The sequence below is a fragment of the Panulirus ornatus genome, chromosome 47, assembly GCF_036320965.1.
Source record: "Panulirus ornatus isolate Po-2019 chromosome 47, ASM3632096v1, whole genome shotgun sequence".
NCBI lineage: Eukaryota > Metazoa > Arthropoda > Malacostraca > Decapoda > Palinuridae > Panulirus > Panulirus ornatus.
The window spans coordinates 17,134,908-17,155,143 of record NC_092270.1 but is presented as its reverse complement, the minus strand read 5'-3'; the positions used below and the strand labels follow the sequence as shown (position 1 = coordinate 17,155,143).

The window sequence follows — 20,236 nt, the reverse complement described above, 5'->3', positions numbered from 1 at the left end:
GGCAAGTGAAAACTGTGGCTAACTACTTCATGCCACCTCACCTTTGCCCTTTAAGGTCATAGGCATGAATAGGCTACTGTAAGGTTGTTAAGACCACCGCATGTGAATGACTATCCACTAGCTTACTGTGATGCTTGATGGGCATAAGACAGTGTCTTAATACAACCATCAGGTATTCTTTTAAATGCTCATAAGGATATGTCCATAGATGAGAAAAAAGGCTAAATATCTTCTACGCTAATTAAGTTTGAAATGTGGAAACATCACATGGCTAAGTTAATTTTAACCCAGACAAAATGCCCATGTGATCATAATCAAATATAAAAGTAATTCAGTATTCAATTTGAGTCCCCATAAATAAATATACATAAAGTACTTAGAAAAGAAAGTTTCATGAACTGAAATTTTTTAACTTTTTTCAGTCATTACTGTCATAAAACTGCTGAATCAAGTAATATGATATGGAGAGACTTTGTCACTGTCACCTTAGGCAAGTCACTAATCAACTCCTGTCTCTTATGATTAATGTAAAACTCTTATATATATTTTTATTCATTATACTTTGTCACTGTCTCCCACATCAGCGAGGCAGCACAAGGAAACAGACAAAAGAATGGCCCAAGCCAACCACATACACATGTATATACATACAAATCCACACACACACATATAAATACTATACATCTCAACATATACATTTTTTTTTTTTTTTTGCTGTCTCCCGCGTTTGCGAGGTAGCGCAAGGAAACAGACGAAAGAAATGGCCCAACCCACCCCCATACACATGTATATACATACGTCCACACACGCAAATATACATACCTACACAGCTTTCCATGGTTTACCCAGACGCTTCACATGCCCTGATTCAATCCACTGACAGCACATCAACCCGGTATACCACATCGCTCCAATTCACTCTATTCCTTGCCCTCCTTTCACCCTCCTGCATGTTCAGGCCCCGATCACACAAAATCTTTTTCACTCCATCTTTCCACCTCCAATTTGGTCTCCCTCTTCTCCTCGTTCCCTCCACCTCCAACATATATATCCTCTTGGTCAATCTTTCCTCACTCATTCTCTCCATGTGCCCAAACCATTTCAAAACACCCTCTTCTGCTCTCTCAACCACGCTCTTTTTATTTCCACACATCTCTCTTACCCTTACGTTACTTACTCGATCAATATATATATATATATATATATATATATATATATATATATATATATATATATATATATATGTGTATATATATGTGTATATATATATATATACATACATATATATCCTCCCTGGGGATAGGGGAGGATATATGTATGTATATATATTTATGGATGGGGTTGTATATATATATATATATATATATATATATATATATATATATATATATACTTTTTTTTTTTTTTTTTGCTTTGTCGCTGTCTCCCGCGTTTGCGAGGTAGCGCAAGGAAACAGACGAAAGAAAATGGCCCAACCCACCCCCATACACATGTATATACATATGTCCACACACGCAAATATACATACCTACACAGCTTTCCATGGTTTACCCCAGACGCTTCACATGCCCTGATTCAATCCACTGACAGCACATCAACCCGGTATACCACATCACTCCAATTCACTCTATTCCTTGCCCTCCTTCCACCCTCCTGCATGTTCAGGCCCCGATCACACAAAATCTCTCTCACTCCATCTTTCCACCTCCAATTTGGTCTCCCTCTTCTCCTCGTTCCCTCCACCTCCGACACATATATCCTCTTGGTCAATCTTTCCTCACTCATTCTCTCCATGTGCCCAAACCATTTCAAAACACCCTCTTCTGCTCTCTCAACCACGCTCTTTTTATTTCCACACATCTCTCTTACCCTTACGTTACTTACTCGATCAAACCACCTCACACCACACATTGTCCTCAAACATCTCATTTCCAGCACATCCATCCTCCTGCGCACCACTCTATCCATAGCCCACGCCTCGCAACCATACAACATTGTTGGAACCACTATTCCTTCAAACATACCCATTTTTGCTTTCCGAGATAATGTTCTCGACTTCCACACATTCTTCAAGGCTCCCAGAATTTTCGCCCCCTCCCCCATCCTATGATCCACTTCCGCTTCCATGGTCCCATCCACTGCCAGATCCACTCCCAGATATCTAAAACACTTTACTTCCTCCAGTTTTTCTCCATTCAAACTCACCTCCCAATTGACTTGACCCTCAACCCTACTGTACCTAATAACCTTGCTCTTATTCACATTTACTCTTAACTTTCTTCTTTCACACACTTTACCAAACTCAGTCACCAGCTTCTGCAGTTTCTCACATGAATCAGCCACCAGCGCTGTGTCATCAGCGAACAACAACTGACTCACTTCCCAAGCTCTCTCATCCCCAACAGACTTCATACTTGCCCCTCTTTCCAAAACTCTTGCATTCACCTCCCTAACAACCCCATCCATAAACAAATCAAACAACCATGGAGACATCACACACCCCTGCCGCAAACCTACATTCACTGAGAACCAATCACTTTCCTCTCTTCCTACACGTACACATGCCTTACATCCTCGATAAAAACATTTCACTGCTTCTAACAACTTGCCTCCCACACCATATATTCTTAATACCTTCCACAGAGCATCTCTATCAACTCTATCATATGCCTTCTCCAGATCCATAAATGCTACATACAAATCCATTTGCTTTTCTAAGTATTTCTCACATACATTCTTCAAAGCAAACACCTGATCCACACATCCTCTATATATATATATATATATATATATATATATATATATATATATATATATATATATATACATATATATATATATATATATACACATGTACATAATTTATACTGTCTGCCCTTATTCATTCCCATTGCCACCCCGCCACATATGAAATGACAACCCCCTCCCCCCACATGTGCGCGAGGTAGACTAGGAAAAGACAACAAAGGCTGTATTCGTTCACACTCAGTCTCTAGCTGTCATCTATAATGCACCGAAGCCACAGCTCCCTTTCCACATGCAGGCGCCACAAAACTTTCCATGGTTTACCCTAGACACTTCACATGCCCTGGTTCAATCCATTGACAGCACATCGACCCCAGTGCACCACATCATTCCAATTCGCTCTATTCCTTGCACGCCTTTCACCCTCCTGCATTTACAGGCATCGATCACTCAAAATCTTTTTCACTCCATCTTTCCACCTCCAATTTGGTCTCCCACTTCTCTTCGTTCCCTCCACCTCTGACACATATATCCTCTTGGTCAATCTTTCCTCACTCATTCTCTCCATGTGACCAAACCATTTCAAAATATCCTCTTCTGCTCTCTCAACCACTCTTTTTATTACCACACATCTCTCTTACCCTTCCATTACTTACTCGATCAAATCACCTCACATCACATATTGTCCTCAAACATCTCATTTCCAGCACATCCACCCTCCTCCACACAACTCTATCTATAGCCCATGCCTCGCAACCATATAACATTGTCAGAGCCACTATTCCTTCAAACATACCCATTTTTGCTTTCCAAGATAACGTTCTCGCCTTCCACACATTTTTAAACGCTCCCAAAACTTTCGCCCCCCTCCCCCACCCTATGATTCACTTCCATGGTTCCATCTGCTGCCAAATCCACTCCCTGATATCTAAAACATTTCACTTCCTCCAGTTTTTCTCCATACCAACTTACCTCCCAATTGACTTGTCCCTCAACCCTACTGTACCTAATAACCTTGCTCTTATTCACATTTACTGCCAGCTTTCTTCTTTCACACACTGTACCAAACTCAGTCACCAGCTTCTGCAGTTTCTCACCCGAATCAGCCATTGAACTATATGATAAAATTGCATTAAAAAGGAAATAAAATTCTCTTAAAAACTGAAGACCTTTAAGCATCCACAAAGAACAAAACTTCAATTTTCATATTGCATAAATCGAAATAATTGAGAGGAATGAGGCAAGAAAAGACCAGGGTGAAGTTAAACCATTCCAAAAATTATATGATACATCTCACATGCACAGTGGAGAAAACGATGAAAGTTTTCTGAAACTGGGTAAGTAGTTGGCAGAAATGGTGTATAAAATGTAGCTAATCTACAAAATGAGTATAAATGGGAATAGCTATAACAGGATGTAAAGAAATGGTGTGAGGGAACAAGCATACAGGTGGGAAGTAAGTACAGCTGAAAATGCCAAGTTGGGCAAGTGTTCAACTATCTGCAGAAATTTCAACACACTCCTTCCTTTAAATATAGAAAAAGGTTAATTTCACAATCATATACAAGCATTTACAGAAATAAAGCAAAACCGAAAATACAGTTTAAGAGATTCCTACCCACCATGATGATGTGTGAAAATAATCCTTATGACTTCTGCAGAACCTAACATGCACCTGAAACCCTCACTGTACAAGAGTAAAGTTTTCTGTTTAGAATCCCACATACCACTTGCCAACAGCATGTGTACTGTATCTTCATGTGTAAGATGTTGGGGTGAATATAATGGAAGGAGACAGACCCTAAGGTTAATCAGTGATGATAACACTCTGCTACATCCCTGAGATTTTCAGTAGTACCAAGGATTTATCAGTCTCATACTATGCTACAAACAACTCTTCACAAAAGAATGCATATATGTATGCACTTAACAACAGAATTAATGGTAATAAAGACAACAATAGAACAGGAATCTCAAGCAATGTATCTGTGAAAAACATACACAGGAGAATCTAATCAAGGAAGAACTTATTCTTAATATATAGGAAACAAAAAGAAAACAATCAAGATGCAAAGTACAGTACCAATTAGAATATAACTACATCAAAAATGTACTAAAAATGTGTTCACTGGACAAGACTGCCCTAGTGTACATACATGCTCAACAGCAGACTTGGACACAAAACCTACACAAAGATCACCACAAACACACACACAAACAAATGTTGGTTCTTTGGCATACATGCATACACCACCTAAATATAAATGTCCCAAGCTGTATCTGGCTGTAGCTCACAACACAAATGACCTTCTCTACACAGAATATTTATATTTGTATCTAATTCATTACCTAACAGAAGTCCCTTGCCAGCCACTGGGGTTACATTCCTGGGCAACCCTATGATTGGCAAAGCAATGGCAAGGTACAGGTCCTATGGGACTTGGAGGTTTGGGGAGTGATCCTCAAGATACATACCTTAAGTCCTATGATAAACAATTAAGGGCTAAAAATAAGCTTGTTATACTTTAAAATCAATGTGTTTTTCTGTAGGAGTACAAAGAAATTGTACAAAACTATAAGGCAATAATAGGATGGCAATATGTCACCCCTGATACTGTGTCTCCATATTACCACAGAACAGACATCAAAACCATAGCACACAGAAACTACCTTGATGCTCATCCTTGCAACACCACCTTATTATAACCTCTCCGTAGAAATGGTGGTCTACCAGATTGGGCCACAAACAGCTCATGGCCAAATGACATATACCTAAAGCATGGATAAAATACGGGTTATGCCTTTGAAAACCATAGATATACAAACTTGATGCTATGGTTGGTAAAATGGTATACATTAATGTAAGCATGTATACTCAGTGATGTGGTTGGCAAAATCACGGCAAGAGAGGGACCTTTGAACACTCCTTTGTACTTAGGACTGAAGCTGGTGTTCCTAACTTTTTCATGCATAAACCACTTGAGAATTCCCAGCTAGGCTTGTGGACCATCCTCCACTTCTTTAGGGTGTACAGGTACAGCAACTAAAACTATTGCTCATTACAGTGAATACAGCATAATTTATGAAGTTATTGGTGTTATACACACCACTTGAAAGGTGGGAACAAAGGACAGCAACTAAATTCTACTTGCTGACTTTTAACAGATCAAAGGCAATATTTTTGGCAACATACAAATTAAATATAGCTGATGTATTATGAATGGTATGAATAAGGCAAAATTCAACAACAGAAAAAACTATATTCAATCACTGAGAGAAATGACATTGCTTCTTTACCAACGGAGCTAAAATATTTGGCCAAGCAACTGATAAAGCACATTCAAGATAAGGCTGAATGTCACAACAGAGTGGTACTGCTTTATGATACCAATAGCATTGGGAAACCAGACTCACACAGATTTACTGAGGATATGAGACTGAAAATTCCTAAAACAAGATGCCCAGCTCCTAGATCTTTTTATTTCATTCTTTCATACCTGATGCCATTTCCTGTATTAGTGAGACAGCAACAGGAACACATGAAGAAAGAAACATACACTCACATCCATTCTCTAGCTGTCATGCACTATGTACCAACACCACAGCTTCTCCTCCACAACCAGGCCCCACATGCTTTTACGAGGTTTACCCCGGCCACATCACATACCCTGGTTTAGTCCACAGCACAGCAACCCCTGTATACCACATCTTTCCAATTCAATCTATTCTGTGCATATCTTTCCCCATCCTGCATGTCTAGACCCCCATCACACAAAATCTTTTTCTTTACCTCTTTCCACCTCCAACTTCGTTTCTCCCTTCTTGTTTCATCCACTTCTGACATGTCATATATATATATAATCTCTTTTTCTCAACCTTTCCTCACTCATTCTCTCCATTTGTCTAAACCGTTTCAGCATATCCTCTTCAGCTATCTCAACTACACTCGTTTTATTAACACACCTCTCCCTTAACCTTTTATCACTTAATCAAACCACCTCACACCACATACCATCCTCAAACACTTCATTTCCAACACATCCACCCTTCCCTGTCCATCCTCATCTATAGCCCATCATTGCATCCATATAATATTGTTTTTTTTTTTTTTTTTTTTTTATACTTTGTCGCTGTCTCCCGCGTTTGCGAGGTAGCGCAAGGAAACAGACGAAAGAAATGGCCCAACCCCCCCCCCCATACACATGTACATACACACGTCCACACACGCAAATATACATACCTACACAGCTTTCCATGGTTTACCCCAGACGCTTCACATGCCTTGATTCAATCCACTGACAGCACGTCAAACCCTGTATACCACATCGCTCCAATTCACTCTATTCCTTGCCCTCCTTTCACCCTCCTGCATGTTCAGGCCCCGATCACACAAAATCTTTTTCACTCCATCTTTCCACCTCCAATTTGGTCTCCCTCTTCTCCTCGTTCCCTCCACCTCCGACACATATATCCTCTTGGTCAATCTTTCCTCACTCATTCTCTCCATGTGCCCAAACCATTTCAAAACACCCTCTTCTGCTCTCTCAACCACGCTCTTTTTATTTCCACACATCTCTCTTACCCTTACGTTACTTACTCGATCAAACCACCTCACACCACACATTGTCCTCAAACATCTCATTTCCAGCACATCCATCCTCCTGCGCACAACTCTATCCATAGCCCACGCCTCGCAACCATACAACATTGTTGGAACCACTATTCCTTCAAACATACCCATTTTTGCTTTCCGAGATAATGTTCTCGACTTCCACACATTTTTCAAGGCTCCCAAAATTTTCGCCCCCTCCCCCACCCTATGATCCACTTCCGCTTCCATGGTTCCATCCGCTGACAGATCCACTCCCAGATATCTAAAACACTTCACTTCCTCCAGTTTTTCTCCATTCAAACTCACCTCCCAATTGACTTGACCCTCAACCCTACTGTACCTAATAACCTTGCTCTTATTCACATTTATTCAATAATATTGTTAGGACTACTATAACTTCAAACATACCCATTTTTCCCTCCTAGAAGACAATCCCTCTTTTCACACATTCTTCAGTGCTTCCAGAACCTTTGCTCCTCTTACCTCTCAAAAACACCCTGACCTTACAGTAGCAACAACAAACATGCAGCAAAACATTACAAGATTAGAACAATGGTTCACCCAGAACAAAATGTCAGCCTCTTCATAAAAACATCAGTCACTCTTTCAATCCCAGATAGACATGAATCCAGCTTACACCCCCTAGTCACCCTGAATGGAGTCACTTCCTCTGAACAAAATACCAACTATTATAGGCATTACATACAACATATGTGACATTCACTATCCACATTAATAACATTAACACAAAAGCAACACACAAACAAAGTGCCCTCAGAACACTAGCTGGTACCAGATTTGGACAACAAAAAGAATTCCTCAACATCCTATACAAAAATTTCATCCACTTCATGTTAAACAATGTTTCACCTGCCTGGTCTTCCACCCTCTCAAAATCAAATACAACAAAGCTGCAAATCACACAAAATAGTGCACTTAAAACAATCAGTGGCTGCCTAGCAACCACAAACACTCAATATCTTCACAATGAAACATAGATCCTCCCAATACAGTCCCCTCTTAATATTCTTGGCACTCAATTCTATACAACAGCACTAAATCCTTCCCATCCAAACTACTCTACGACTAACCACCATCCCCCAAGTAGAATTAAAAAGCTTACCTCATCCTTGCCACACACTTCAGTAACCTCTAATGAAAAACTTCCCCCATCCTCAACAAATATAACACTGACAAAACACATACATACTGAAATAATCAGGCAAACATTAAACAACCAACCTCATAACTCAATCTCAAACCCCCAACTCTTTGGACAATCACTATCAGAAATCATACTTCTCATACAAATACGATTCATACTCACCTGCTTATGCTCTGAACATAACCCATCACTACATCACTACAAGCAACTTTTTAACATATCCCGAGACCCTTCATATCCAAAGTGCAACTACTATACAGAAGACACTGGTCACCTATGACTTGACTGCCCTGCACTTTCTGCACATATGCAGTGCTGCAGGAGCCATTAAGAATAGAAGGGACTCCTACGGCAGAAAGATAAGGTATATACCATGAATGAGATGACCTTGATTAGGACATTCAGTTGCCTAAGTCATCTCAGCTAACACTTCTGCTTATCAAATACATTTTATCATTTAACCTTGTCCTTCTTTTTCACAATCTAGTCCCAATAATATGATTATCAAACTGTTTGGAAACTTTCTTTTCCCATCCACACTTTCTTATGGCAGTATGTTTCCCCTCATATTACATGGTGCTTTTTTCACATCTTTTGCTTGTTGGCAATTGAGCTGGAGAGACAGGTAGGATGGGGAGGTGCCTTCTCTTCACTATCTTTTTTCTACAACCATACTGGTCTAGTTTTTCAGTAAATAACCTTATTGTGGATCATCAGGTCTTTTGTCGTCTGTGCTTCCCACACACTCCCATGCACACTTTCTTCCCTCCACTTCCAATGCAGTATCCTCTTAGTCTCCTTTCACTCACCTCTCCTCCTCTGTCCAAACAACTTTAGCACAACCTGCTCAACCATCTCTAATATACCCAGCTTACTACCATACCTCTCTCTATCAATCTTTCTACATATGATACCTATTTCCACCTGGAACTCCTTCAAGGGGTTGGCCACAGCAATAGTTTCTATAACACTAGTGAACTCAGATGCTGCATCTCAGCCTTTAGTACCTCACCCTTAACAGGCCACTGTCAGAAGGCACCTCTACTGCAGTATTAGCAGAAGACCTAGAGACATGCAAGCATGTATAAAATTTTCAAGATAAATACTATCATACCTCTCTCTCATTATCTCATTCTTTACTCAATCAAACCTCCTCACACCATATGTCATCTTCAGAAATTTCATTCCCAACACTTCTACCTTCAGTACTTATGCATTTAAGTCCCATGAATCATATCCAATACAGTGATGTCTTGGATACTATATTATCAAACAAGCCCATCTTTGCCCTTAATGACAATGACCCTACCTTCCTATGCAGCCAGCCTCATGAACAAATGTGGATTGTAAAACCCTGAAAAAGATAATCATATAGCAAATGAATGACTATCTCTAAAAGAGAAACTTTCTAACTGGGAGGCAACACTGTTTTAAGGAAAAGAAATCAAGGACAACCAGTCACAGTAGTAGTCTATACTGTGACAAGGAGAGCTCAGTTTTGGATCAAAGAAAGGGAAGAGTAGACTGTGTTTTTTGACAGCCAGAAAGCCTTTGATACTGTTCCCCACTGGAGTTGGCATAGAAAGCTCGATCTACAGGAAAGAATAAGGCATAGGCTCTTTCACTGCATAAAAGATGACCTTATCAGGAGGAAGCAAGGTACACAGGTAAGAGATGCATCCTCAAAGTGGGCTGGGATTACAATTGGTGTGTCACATGGCTCAGTCCTAGGTCCACTCCTATTCTTGTTGTGCATGAATGACTTGTCAGATGCACTAGAATCACAACCAAACATGTTTGCTAATGATGCCAAAGTTATGAGAGAAATAAAGAATGATGATAATTGCATCAGTCTAGGGGGAGACCTAAACAAACTCCAAAGCCACACTGGATAAAAGACAATCTTATTAGAAGGAAGCAAAGTACATAGAAAAGAGGTGCATCCTTGAAGTGGGCTGGAGTTACAATGGGTGTGCCGCAGGGTTTGGTCTTAGGCTCACACCATTCTTGGATTATGAGAATGACTTGCTGATGGAAGAGAAATGTAACTAAACATGATTGCCAATGATATCAAAGTCATGAGAGAAATACAGAATGATGATTGCATCAGCCTACAGGGAGACCTGGACTACCTCCAAAGTTGGTCAGGTAATTGGAAAAGTGTGAGGTAATGAGGATGGAAGAAATGGGAAAGCGAATCTCAGCACAATCATCACCCAGTGGAAAATAAATAAAAAAAATTGCAAGTGAATGAGACCTACATGTCAAAATTGTGCCTAATCTGTCACCACAAATACACATAAGAAGAATTCTTAGAGGCAAACACTCTGCTGGCAAAAAGAAGAATCACATTTAAGTATATGGACAAGGACAAGTTCGGTAAATTATTCACTACACATATCAGACTAAAACTGGAGTATCCCTTCAGTCTGGTCATTACATCTAAAGAAGCAAACACATCTGAATGAAAGAGTAGAAAGAAAAGCAATTAAGATGGTACCTAAATACAAAAGAAATGAGATAATGAGAGGCTGAAGGCTACAAAACTGTCCACCATGTAAAGTGAAAAGGGGATGAGACCTGATAACAGTCCTCAAATTTCAAAACCACCTGGATGATACTGACACTGAACAGTTCTTTAAGAGATGCAGCATCAAAATAACCTCATACCATGAAAAAAAGCTGGGCAAAAAAATTTCATTAGAAAGGATGTTAAAAAGTACTGGTTTTGTGTAAAGTGGTGGATAGTTGAACTATATCTTCATTATCCTATAATCAACTTCTATGAAAGAGTCCTGGTGTTACTTAGGACCTTTCTAAAGGCTCCTGCAACTCAAGGATGCACTACTTCCAGCAGAAGGGAAACATTGACTTCTTTGGAGTGAAAAGATCTTTGACAAAAGTGTACTCCCAATGATACAGCCTTGCCAAAGGTGACATTTTAGTCATGGTATAACCTTAAGCATGTGGAGTCTGGGAACAGTTTTGGTTGGAATACACTCACTAATGAGACAGTGAATGCTGGAAATTTGCAAAGGTTTAAAACGCTACTGATGGCACAGAAAGTTCAGGTAATGGGACCTCTTGAGTGTACAAACAAGTAATTACAAATAAGTAATTACCCAGGACCTTTATCTCCTCTTCCACACTATGGTTTAATTCCACTCCCAGATCTCCATCTGCTGCCATGTTTACTCTCAGACACTCAAAACACCTAACTTCCTCTATGTTCTTGCCATTCAAACTCACACTCAAACTGAACTGTCTTCCTCCCTTACTAAACCTCAAGACCTAATCTTTCTTTATTCACATAACTAAGATCTTAACTTCCTCCTTTCACACATTCTCTCAAACTCAGACACTGGATTCTGCAGTTTCTAGGTGTCTGCTGGCAGATCCATGTCAACTGCAATACAACTAACTCACAATCCAGCTCCCCATTCTACCCCACCTCATCCCAACAGAGTGCAGACCCATTCCTCTCTCCAAAATCCTTGCTTTTATCTCTATCACACCATCCAGAAACACATTAAACAGCAATGGTGACAAAGACCCATCCACATCTGAAATCGAAATAAATGAAACCCCCTTTGTGTTAGAATAAATCGTCCAGTCTAGTTTGTGTATTCAGTTTTACAATGAACATGGAAAAATATCCCAGCATCAAATTTTCATCCAGTTACATGTCTAAAGAGAATTTAAAGTATTTCATGAAAAAGTAATGATAATTTTCAATGAAAAATTTCCTTGTCCCTTAATGGGAAGACTGATGTGAGGCTATCTACCCATACTGTAATCTAGAACAAGGGAAAAGTGAGGGCAAGATAGAGTTACCAAGAAGAAATCCTATTATAAAAAGATCACATTCTAGACTGGTAAAATATGTTTGAAAATGCAAAACATATATGTATCTGTTAGGCAGTTATTAGTGATATTCTACACAAAGAATGTCAGGAACACACAAAGTTTGCCTACTAAATCAACAGTTTTCACCTTTGAAGGCTTAATACTTTGTCAGACCTCATTTGTTGTACATAAAAAAAAATTTTGTCTGTTGCTGAAATAATCATATTACAATAATGCTTGATCATTTACAACTGATAAACCACTTTTAACAAAAAAGTGGTCAGGGCTTGGCCAGTCTAGTGCCAATACATACCAGTAACTTGATTTACATCTCTGCCAGTGAGGAGGGTTCAGTTACAAGGAGTACAGGTTGTATCTCTCTAATCCAGCACTCTGCGGTCCAGCAACTCCTATGGTCCAGTATGTTTTTGAATTTGCCACCATTAATTATCAGTTTGTGGATCTGCCACCAGGGCCACGCTATTAGCAGCGCTAAGGTGCCAAAATCTGTTTACACTGCAGCTGAGCTGATCAACATTCCTGATAATTTCTTATATTCAGCTGTATTCTAGCCCTTTGGGATGTCATCCACGAGACCAAGAATTGCAGAAGATGGTAATAGTGCTAACAAACATAAGCAGAGGAATAAGAGAATCATGCCAGTGGAGATTTCCGCGTTAAAGGAGATTGTGATTATCCTCAAACCTATTCATAAGGCCATGGAAGTTGTGGAGAGGCAGAAGAAGGTGACCATATCTGCTATTGGACCAGTGATTCAGTTTCTCAAACACTCAATGGAGAACCTAGTTCATAATCATAACACCCAATTACAGTACTGTGAACAAATGTCCGACTGGACTCTTTGAAGAAAAGGTTGAATCCTTACATGGAAATGAGAGATGTTCAAGTAGGGACTTTTTTTATCCTGGGTTTAAACCAGAATGGTTTCTATTAAAAGAGAAAAAGGACCAAGTGCTGATAGATGTCAAGGAAATGCTTGAGGAATTATAGGTAGTTTCAGGAGGGGTCAACATCAACAATAGATAAAGAGAGTAACTAGGATTATAAAGCAGAAGGACTGCCTGAATCAAAAAGACCCAAACTTCTCTCCTTCATACCCAAATGTTCTATGGAATTCCAAAATCAACAATGATCAAAGGGAAGTACAGTGTCAATGAGTCTATTATTGAAGCAATAAGTAAAGGAAGGGACTCTGTCATTATCAAGTGATCCAATGCTATACTGGAAAGAATAGTCCCAAACTTTGCATCCACTGAAGAACCTTGCAAGAGAGGTGACTGGGTGTACTGCTACATTTGCTACTACATCTGCTCCATCAGAGCTAGTTTTCAGCAGTGCTGGAAATTATTTTTACTGCTAACAGAGCTCAACTTGGTGTCACTTCTTTCTCTTCAGTGTTATTCATAAAGTGCAATACGTAATTGCTTGAAAAACTACCAGTTTTTTAGTTATCATCTGCAGCCTCTACTAAAATGAAATCTCTAGTTTTGCTTTCAAAATAGTTTTTGAAACTTGTAAATAAAGGATGACCTTACAATGCCAACTTAATTTTTTTATCAAAATTATTCTTTTTTTCAAACCTGGGAAATTGTAATTATAACTGTAATTGTAATTGAGTTTGTTCTGTGGTAATTATAATTTAATTGCTACATTTACTTATCATATTTCATGTACTATACTTAATTGCTGTTTCCCACATCAGAGAGGTAGCATCAGGAAACAGACAAAAAATGGCCCATCCACTCTTATACACATATATACATAAATGCCCATACACACATATACATACATATACATATCAACATATACATACACATACACAGACATATACACATATACACATGTACATATTCATACATGCTTGTTATAACTGCAATAAAAAAATGGAAAGTATTTGTAATTGTAGCTGTAATTTAATTTTCAAAATATACAGGTACTTTTATTACCCAAGACAGCCAATTTCCCCAAGCACTGGTAATCCCTTATCAACTTATGAATAACTACTCACCTGTATGTATAGGATGTTTTCCAGTCATTAGAGCACTCCTTGAGGGTGTGCATATAGGTTGCACATAGTAATTATTTAAGATGACTCCAGAATAAGCTAAAGCATCTATATTTGGAGTTGGAATCTGAGTAGAGCCATGAAATCCCACATCGTTGAAACCCTGAAAAAGCAGATAGTTGATTCTGAAGAAAAAAGAATATCTAATAAAAACTTAGTTTGAGAAACAAGTGAGTTATTCTTCATAGCCATACTCATGTGGATATGACTAATACCTATTTGTGGTACGAACTGTTAAAATGAATACAGTGCTTGTATGAGAATAAGTGATGAAAGTCATGGTCTGAAATACAATTGGGAAGGAATTATGAAATCTTAGCACATATCATTATCCTGCAGATGTTTAACGCATATGGATGGGGTCTTACAGATGAGAGTGAGATGGAATGATTGCAAGGTACAGCTACACCATAGCAAGAAAGGATGGGGATTATCAATTATTGTATGCATATGATGCCATTCTGCTGGCTGAATTAGATCAAGAGTTGGACAAAATTCTTTCTCTTTGGTAATTTACAAAAGAAAAGGAAGAATTTTAATCTATGATCATCTTTTTCTTTGTTCTTTTCTTTCTTCTTTCTTTTAGATGGGTAATCACTGTGTAATATCTGACAAGAGGGGGAATTCTAAGTTGTGAATTAGTTTAGATATCCATGAGCTGAGGGTAAAGTCAAACTAAAGGGATAAAATGGAGGTACATTCAGAGTTAAGTTCAGAAAAATTTAATTGTATAATTTGGAAGAAACTTGCATAATAGAGTACTTCTTTTACAATGATTACTGTGATTACTATTTGTAATTACTATTTGTATGATGAGAGGAGAGAGTTGTTCCATCTCTTAACCTTGATTACATGTACCACGTCCTTACTCCTTTGTATATATGCACACAGACACACAGACACACACACACACACACAAACACACACTAACTAAACCCAGATACCCATTTACTGACAAGCCCCAAATGTAGGTAGAACACCTGGGTTGGGTACAGGCCAACTGCCACATCAAGGATTCAAACCCATGTGAGTCCAAACCCAAGCTGGTCCATGGACTCATGGTCAGCAAGGCTAACCAAAAGACCATGGAGCCCATGGATTTTTCATATTCCTAGGCACAGAAAGTTATACAATAAAAACAGGACAATGGGTAACATATGCAATAAATTAAGAATTCTGACAACAGCTACAAAATGGAGACAAGAGACTGGTATAGGACAAAGAATTAACTGAAATGCACATGGTAAAGTACTGCTATGATAACATGGTCACAGGATGTATAAAACATGGTTAGTTGATGGAGGTCCATGGTTGATGCAAAGATAAAATGCTGATGATGGACAAATTAAATGAATTAATTATTCAAGATGATTCAATCACAGATTTTTTTTCATCTTGCATTATCAAGGTATTTGGAGCATGAAGGTGAAGACATGACTAAAGACAATAATGTTTCATGAATCAACCTGAGGAAAAATCAATTCCAAAGAAAAATGGTACGATGCACATCTGTTTATTTCAACACAGTGGAATCAGTGATATGAAAGTAAGTTAAAGTAAGCTAAAGAGATAATGTATGATCTTGATCCAACACATATAATGAGTACAGAGTTAAAAGGCAAGTTAGAGATACTTGTGAATGAGTCATTTTACAATCTTTATTTCTTCCATATCGAAAACGAAAAAGTTTTTATCTTGCACATCAAATTTTCTCATAAGCCTATATCTGCACTAGGTTTTTTGAAAAATATAAAAAAATGAACAGAAGAGTTTTGGCTAACTGAGGAGAACATTTGCAACAAACAATTCTTACGAGATCATCAGCAACAATGACGATAACATGTGGACGATCTGGATCAGCTCCCCGACAAGTATGTGTTAACAGCTTGAGTCCAAGGAACAACAAAAGAAGACTATAGTGGCTCTTCATCCTACTCAAACACCTGCAAACAAGGAAAACATGTGATATGAGACATCTGAGAGTGAAGAGAAGTTACAAAGGGTTGTAAGTTTGTTTTATGATGCAGGTAAGTACAGGTGATTGAAGGCAAATGAGGGCAAAAGTACACTAATGGTGTTTGAAAGGAAATACAATGAAAGAATAGGTTTTACAAAGTAATATAAAGTGAGAGAAGAAAGTGTACTAAACTGTGTTATTGATATGGGGGAGAAAAAGTAGGTTATGTATCTGAGAGAAATCTTGGTTAAGTTTGGTGACATAGAAGGAGAGACAAGGGAAAGAGCAATACATGATAGATGAGTCATTGGGCTCCTTAACAGAATAATGAAGGGTAGAGGTCAGAGTATGGAAGTGATGAAAGGATTTAGGGACAGCATGGTCCTCCCAACCCTGACCTATGCAGCCAAAACAAGGACATGAGATGAGTCACATAGGTTAAGAGTCCAGGCTGAGGAAATGAGTTATTTGAGAGGAGCATGTGGTATGATGAGATGGAATCAAGAAAGTAACTAGGGGTACATATGAGATTTGGTATGGCAGAGAATAGAAAGGAAACAAATTGTGAAGCAGTATAGTGGGTGAAGTGTAATACTATAAGGTGGTTTTGGCATGTGGAAAAAATGCAAGATGTGGAGTTTACAAGGAGAGTGTGTGATAGTATTATTAAAGAGGTTGGTGTGAGAGGCAGAGCACCTGTGACATGGAGAAATAGGGTGGAAAAATAGTGAAAGGAAAGAAATGATGGGAGAATGCATGGAATGATGTAAGTGAGGGCAGCATGTAAGGACAGGAATAAGTGGAGACTCTTTTGCAGTGGCTACCCCCTTGTAAGGAGTTCCCAGAAGGAACTCTAAAGGAACTTTCTAAAAGGAAAAAAAACAGAAGAAAGAGTCATGCAGGGATTGCTCATCCTCCTCGAAGGCTCAGACTGGGGTGTCTAAATGTGTGTGGATGTAACCAAGATGAGAAAAAAGAAGAGATAGGTAGTATGTTTGAGGAAAGGAACCTGGATGTTTTGGCTCTGAGTGAAACAAAGCTCAAGGGTAAAGGGGAAGAGTGGTTTGGGAATGTCTTGGGAGTGAAGTCAGGGGTTGGTGAGAGGACAAGAGCTAAGGAAGGAGTAGCACTACTCTTGAAGCAGGAGTTGTGGAAGTATGTTATAGATTGTAAGAAAGTAAACTCTAAATTAATATAGGTAAAACTGAAAGTGCATGGAGAGAGATGGATTATCATTGGTGCCTATGCACCTAGTCATGAGAAGAAAGATCATGAAAGGCAAGTATTTTGGGAACAGCTGAGTGAGTGTGTTAGCAGCTTTGATGCTTGAGACTGGGTTATAGTGATGGGTGATTTGAATGCAAAAGGGAGTAATGTGGCAGTTAGGGGTATAACTGCTGTACATGTGGTGTCCAGTGTTGTAAATGGAAATGGTGAAAAGCTTTTAGATATGTCTGCTGAAAAAGGACTGGTGGTTGGGAATACCTGGTTTAAAAAGAGATATACATAAGTGTATGCATGTAAGAAGGAGAAATAGCTAGGGAGTGTTATTGGATTACATGTTGATTGATAGGCATGTGAAAGAGAGACTTTTGGATGTTAATGTGCTGAGAGGGGCAACTGAAGGGATGTCTGATCATAATCTAGTGGAGGCACAGGTGAAGATTTGTACAGGTTCTCAGAAAAGAAGAAAGGATGATGGGGTGAAGAGAGTGGTGAGAGTAAGTGAGCTTGGAAAGGAGACTTGTCTGAGGAAGTACCAAGAGAGACTAGTCCAGAAAGGAAAAAGGTGAGAGCAAATGATGTGAAGGGAGTCGGGGAGGGATGGTATGTATTTAGGGAAGCAGTGATGCCTTGTGCAAAAGATGCCTGTGGCATGAGAAAGGTGGGAGATGGGCAGATTAGAAAGGGTAGTGAGTGGTTAAATGAAGAGGTAAGATTGTTAGTGAAAGAGAAGAGAGAGGCATTTGGACGATTTTTGCAGGGAAGTAGTGCAATGACTGGGAGATGTATAAAAGATAGAGGCAGGAGGTCAAGAGAAAGGTACAAAAGGTGAAAAAGAGGACAAATGAGAGATGGAGTGAGAATCATTGAATTTTAGGGAGGGTAAAAAGATGTTTTGGATGGAGGTAAATAAAGTGCATAAGACAAGAGAACAAACGGGAACATCGGTGAAGGGGGCTAATGGGGAGGTAATACCAAGTAGTGGTGAAGTGAGGAGATGGGGTGAGCAATTTGAAGGTTTGTTGAATGTGTTTGATGATAGAACGGCAGATGTAGGATGTTTTGGTTAAGGAGGTGTGTGAAATGAGAGGGTCAGGGTGAATGGTTTGGAAAACAGAGATGAGGTAGTGAAGACTGCGGAAGATGAAAGCTGGCAAGGCGGCGGGTTTGGATGGTATTGCAGTGGAATTTATTAAAAAAGGGAGTGACTGTGTTGTTGACTGGTTGGTGAGGATATTCAATGTATGTATGGTTCATGATGAAGTGCCAGAGGATTGGCGGAATGCATGCATAGTGCCACTGTACAAAGGCAAAGGGGATAAAGATGAGTGTTCAAATTACAGAGGTATAAGTTTATTGAGTATTCCTGGGAAATTATACGGGAGGGTATCGATTGAGAGGGTGAAGGCATGTACAGAGCATCAGGCTGGGGAAGAGCAGTGTGGTTTCAGAAGTGGTAGAGGATGTGTGGATCAAGTGTTTGCTTTGAAGAATGCGTGAGAAATACTTAGAAAAACAAATGGATTTGTATGTGGCATTTATGGATCTGGAGAAGGCATATGATAGAGTTGATAGAGATGCTCTGTGGAAGGTATTAAAAGTATATAGTGTGGGAGGTAAGTTGCTGTAAGCAGTGAAAAGTTTTTATCATGGATGTAAGGCATGTGAACGGGTAGGAAGAGAGGAAAGTGACTGGTTCCCAGTGAATGTCAGTTTGTGTCTCCATGGTTGTTTAATTTGTTTATGGATGGGGTTGTTAGAGAGGTGAATGCAAGAGTTTCGGAGAGAGGGGCAAGTATGCAGTCTGTTGTCAATGAGAGGGCTTGGGAAGTGAGTCAGTTGTTGTTCGCTGATGATATAGTGCTGGTGGTTGATTCACAAGTTGGTGACTGAGTTTGGTAAAGTGTGAGAAAGAAGAAAGCTGAGAGTAAATGTGAATAAAAGCAAGGTTATTAGGTTCAGTAGGGGGGAGGGACAAGTCAACTGGGAAGTAAGTTTAAATGGAGAAAAACTGAAGGAAGTGAAGTGTTCTAGACATTTGGGAGTGGAATTAGCAGAGGATGGAACCATGGAAGTGAGTCACAGGATGAGGAAGGGGTGAAGGTTCTGGGAGCACTGAAGAATGTGTGGAAGGTGAGAACGTTATCTCAGAAAGCAAAAATGGGTATGTTTGTAGGAATGCTGGTTCCAACGATGTTATATGGTTGTGAGGCGTGGGCTATTGATAGGGTTGAGCGGAGCAGGGTGGATGTGCTGGAAATGAGATGTTTGAGGACAATATGTGGTGTGAGGCAGTTTGATCGAGTAAGTAATGAAAGGGTAAGAGAGATGTGTGGTAATAAAAAGTGTGGTTGAGAGAGCAGAAGAGGGTGTATTGAAATGGTTTGGTCATATTGAGAGAATGAGTGAGAAAAGATTGACAAAAAGGATATATGTGTCAGAGGTGGAGGGAACAAGGAGAAGTGGGACACCAAACTGGAAGTGGAAGGATGGGGTGAAAAATATTTTGAGCGATCAGGGCCTGAACATACAAGAGGGTGAAAGGCGTGCAAGGATAGAGTGAAATGGAGTGATGTGGTATACCAGGGTCGACATGCTGTC

The 20,236-nt window shown here is 39.4% G+C and overlaps 1 protein-coding gene across 8 annotated transcripts in view; it reads right to left on the bottom strand.

The window, feature by feature from the left end:
* LOC139763619 (arylsulfatase B) overlaps nucleotides 1-20,236 on the bottom strand; it is a 196,253-nt gene that overhangs the window by 157,316 nt on the left and 18,701 nt on the right. For all 8 annotated transcript variants that reach the window (XM_071689845.1, XM_071689849.1, XM_071689847.1 and 5 more), the window contains exons 2-3: nucleotides 16,268-16,397; nucleotides 14,398-14,557 (exon numbers count right to left, since the gene is read on the bottom strand). In XM_071689845.1, coding sequence (XP_071545946.1) covers nucleotides 14,398-14,557; nucleotides 16,268-16,397 — 290 coding nt within the window. The remainder of the gene's footprint in view (nucleotides 1-14,397; nucleotides 14,558-16,267; nucleotides 16,398-20,236) is intronic.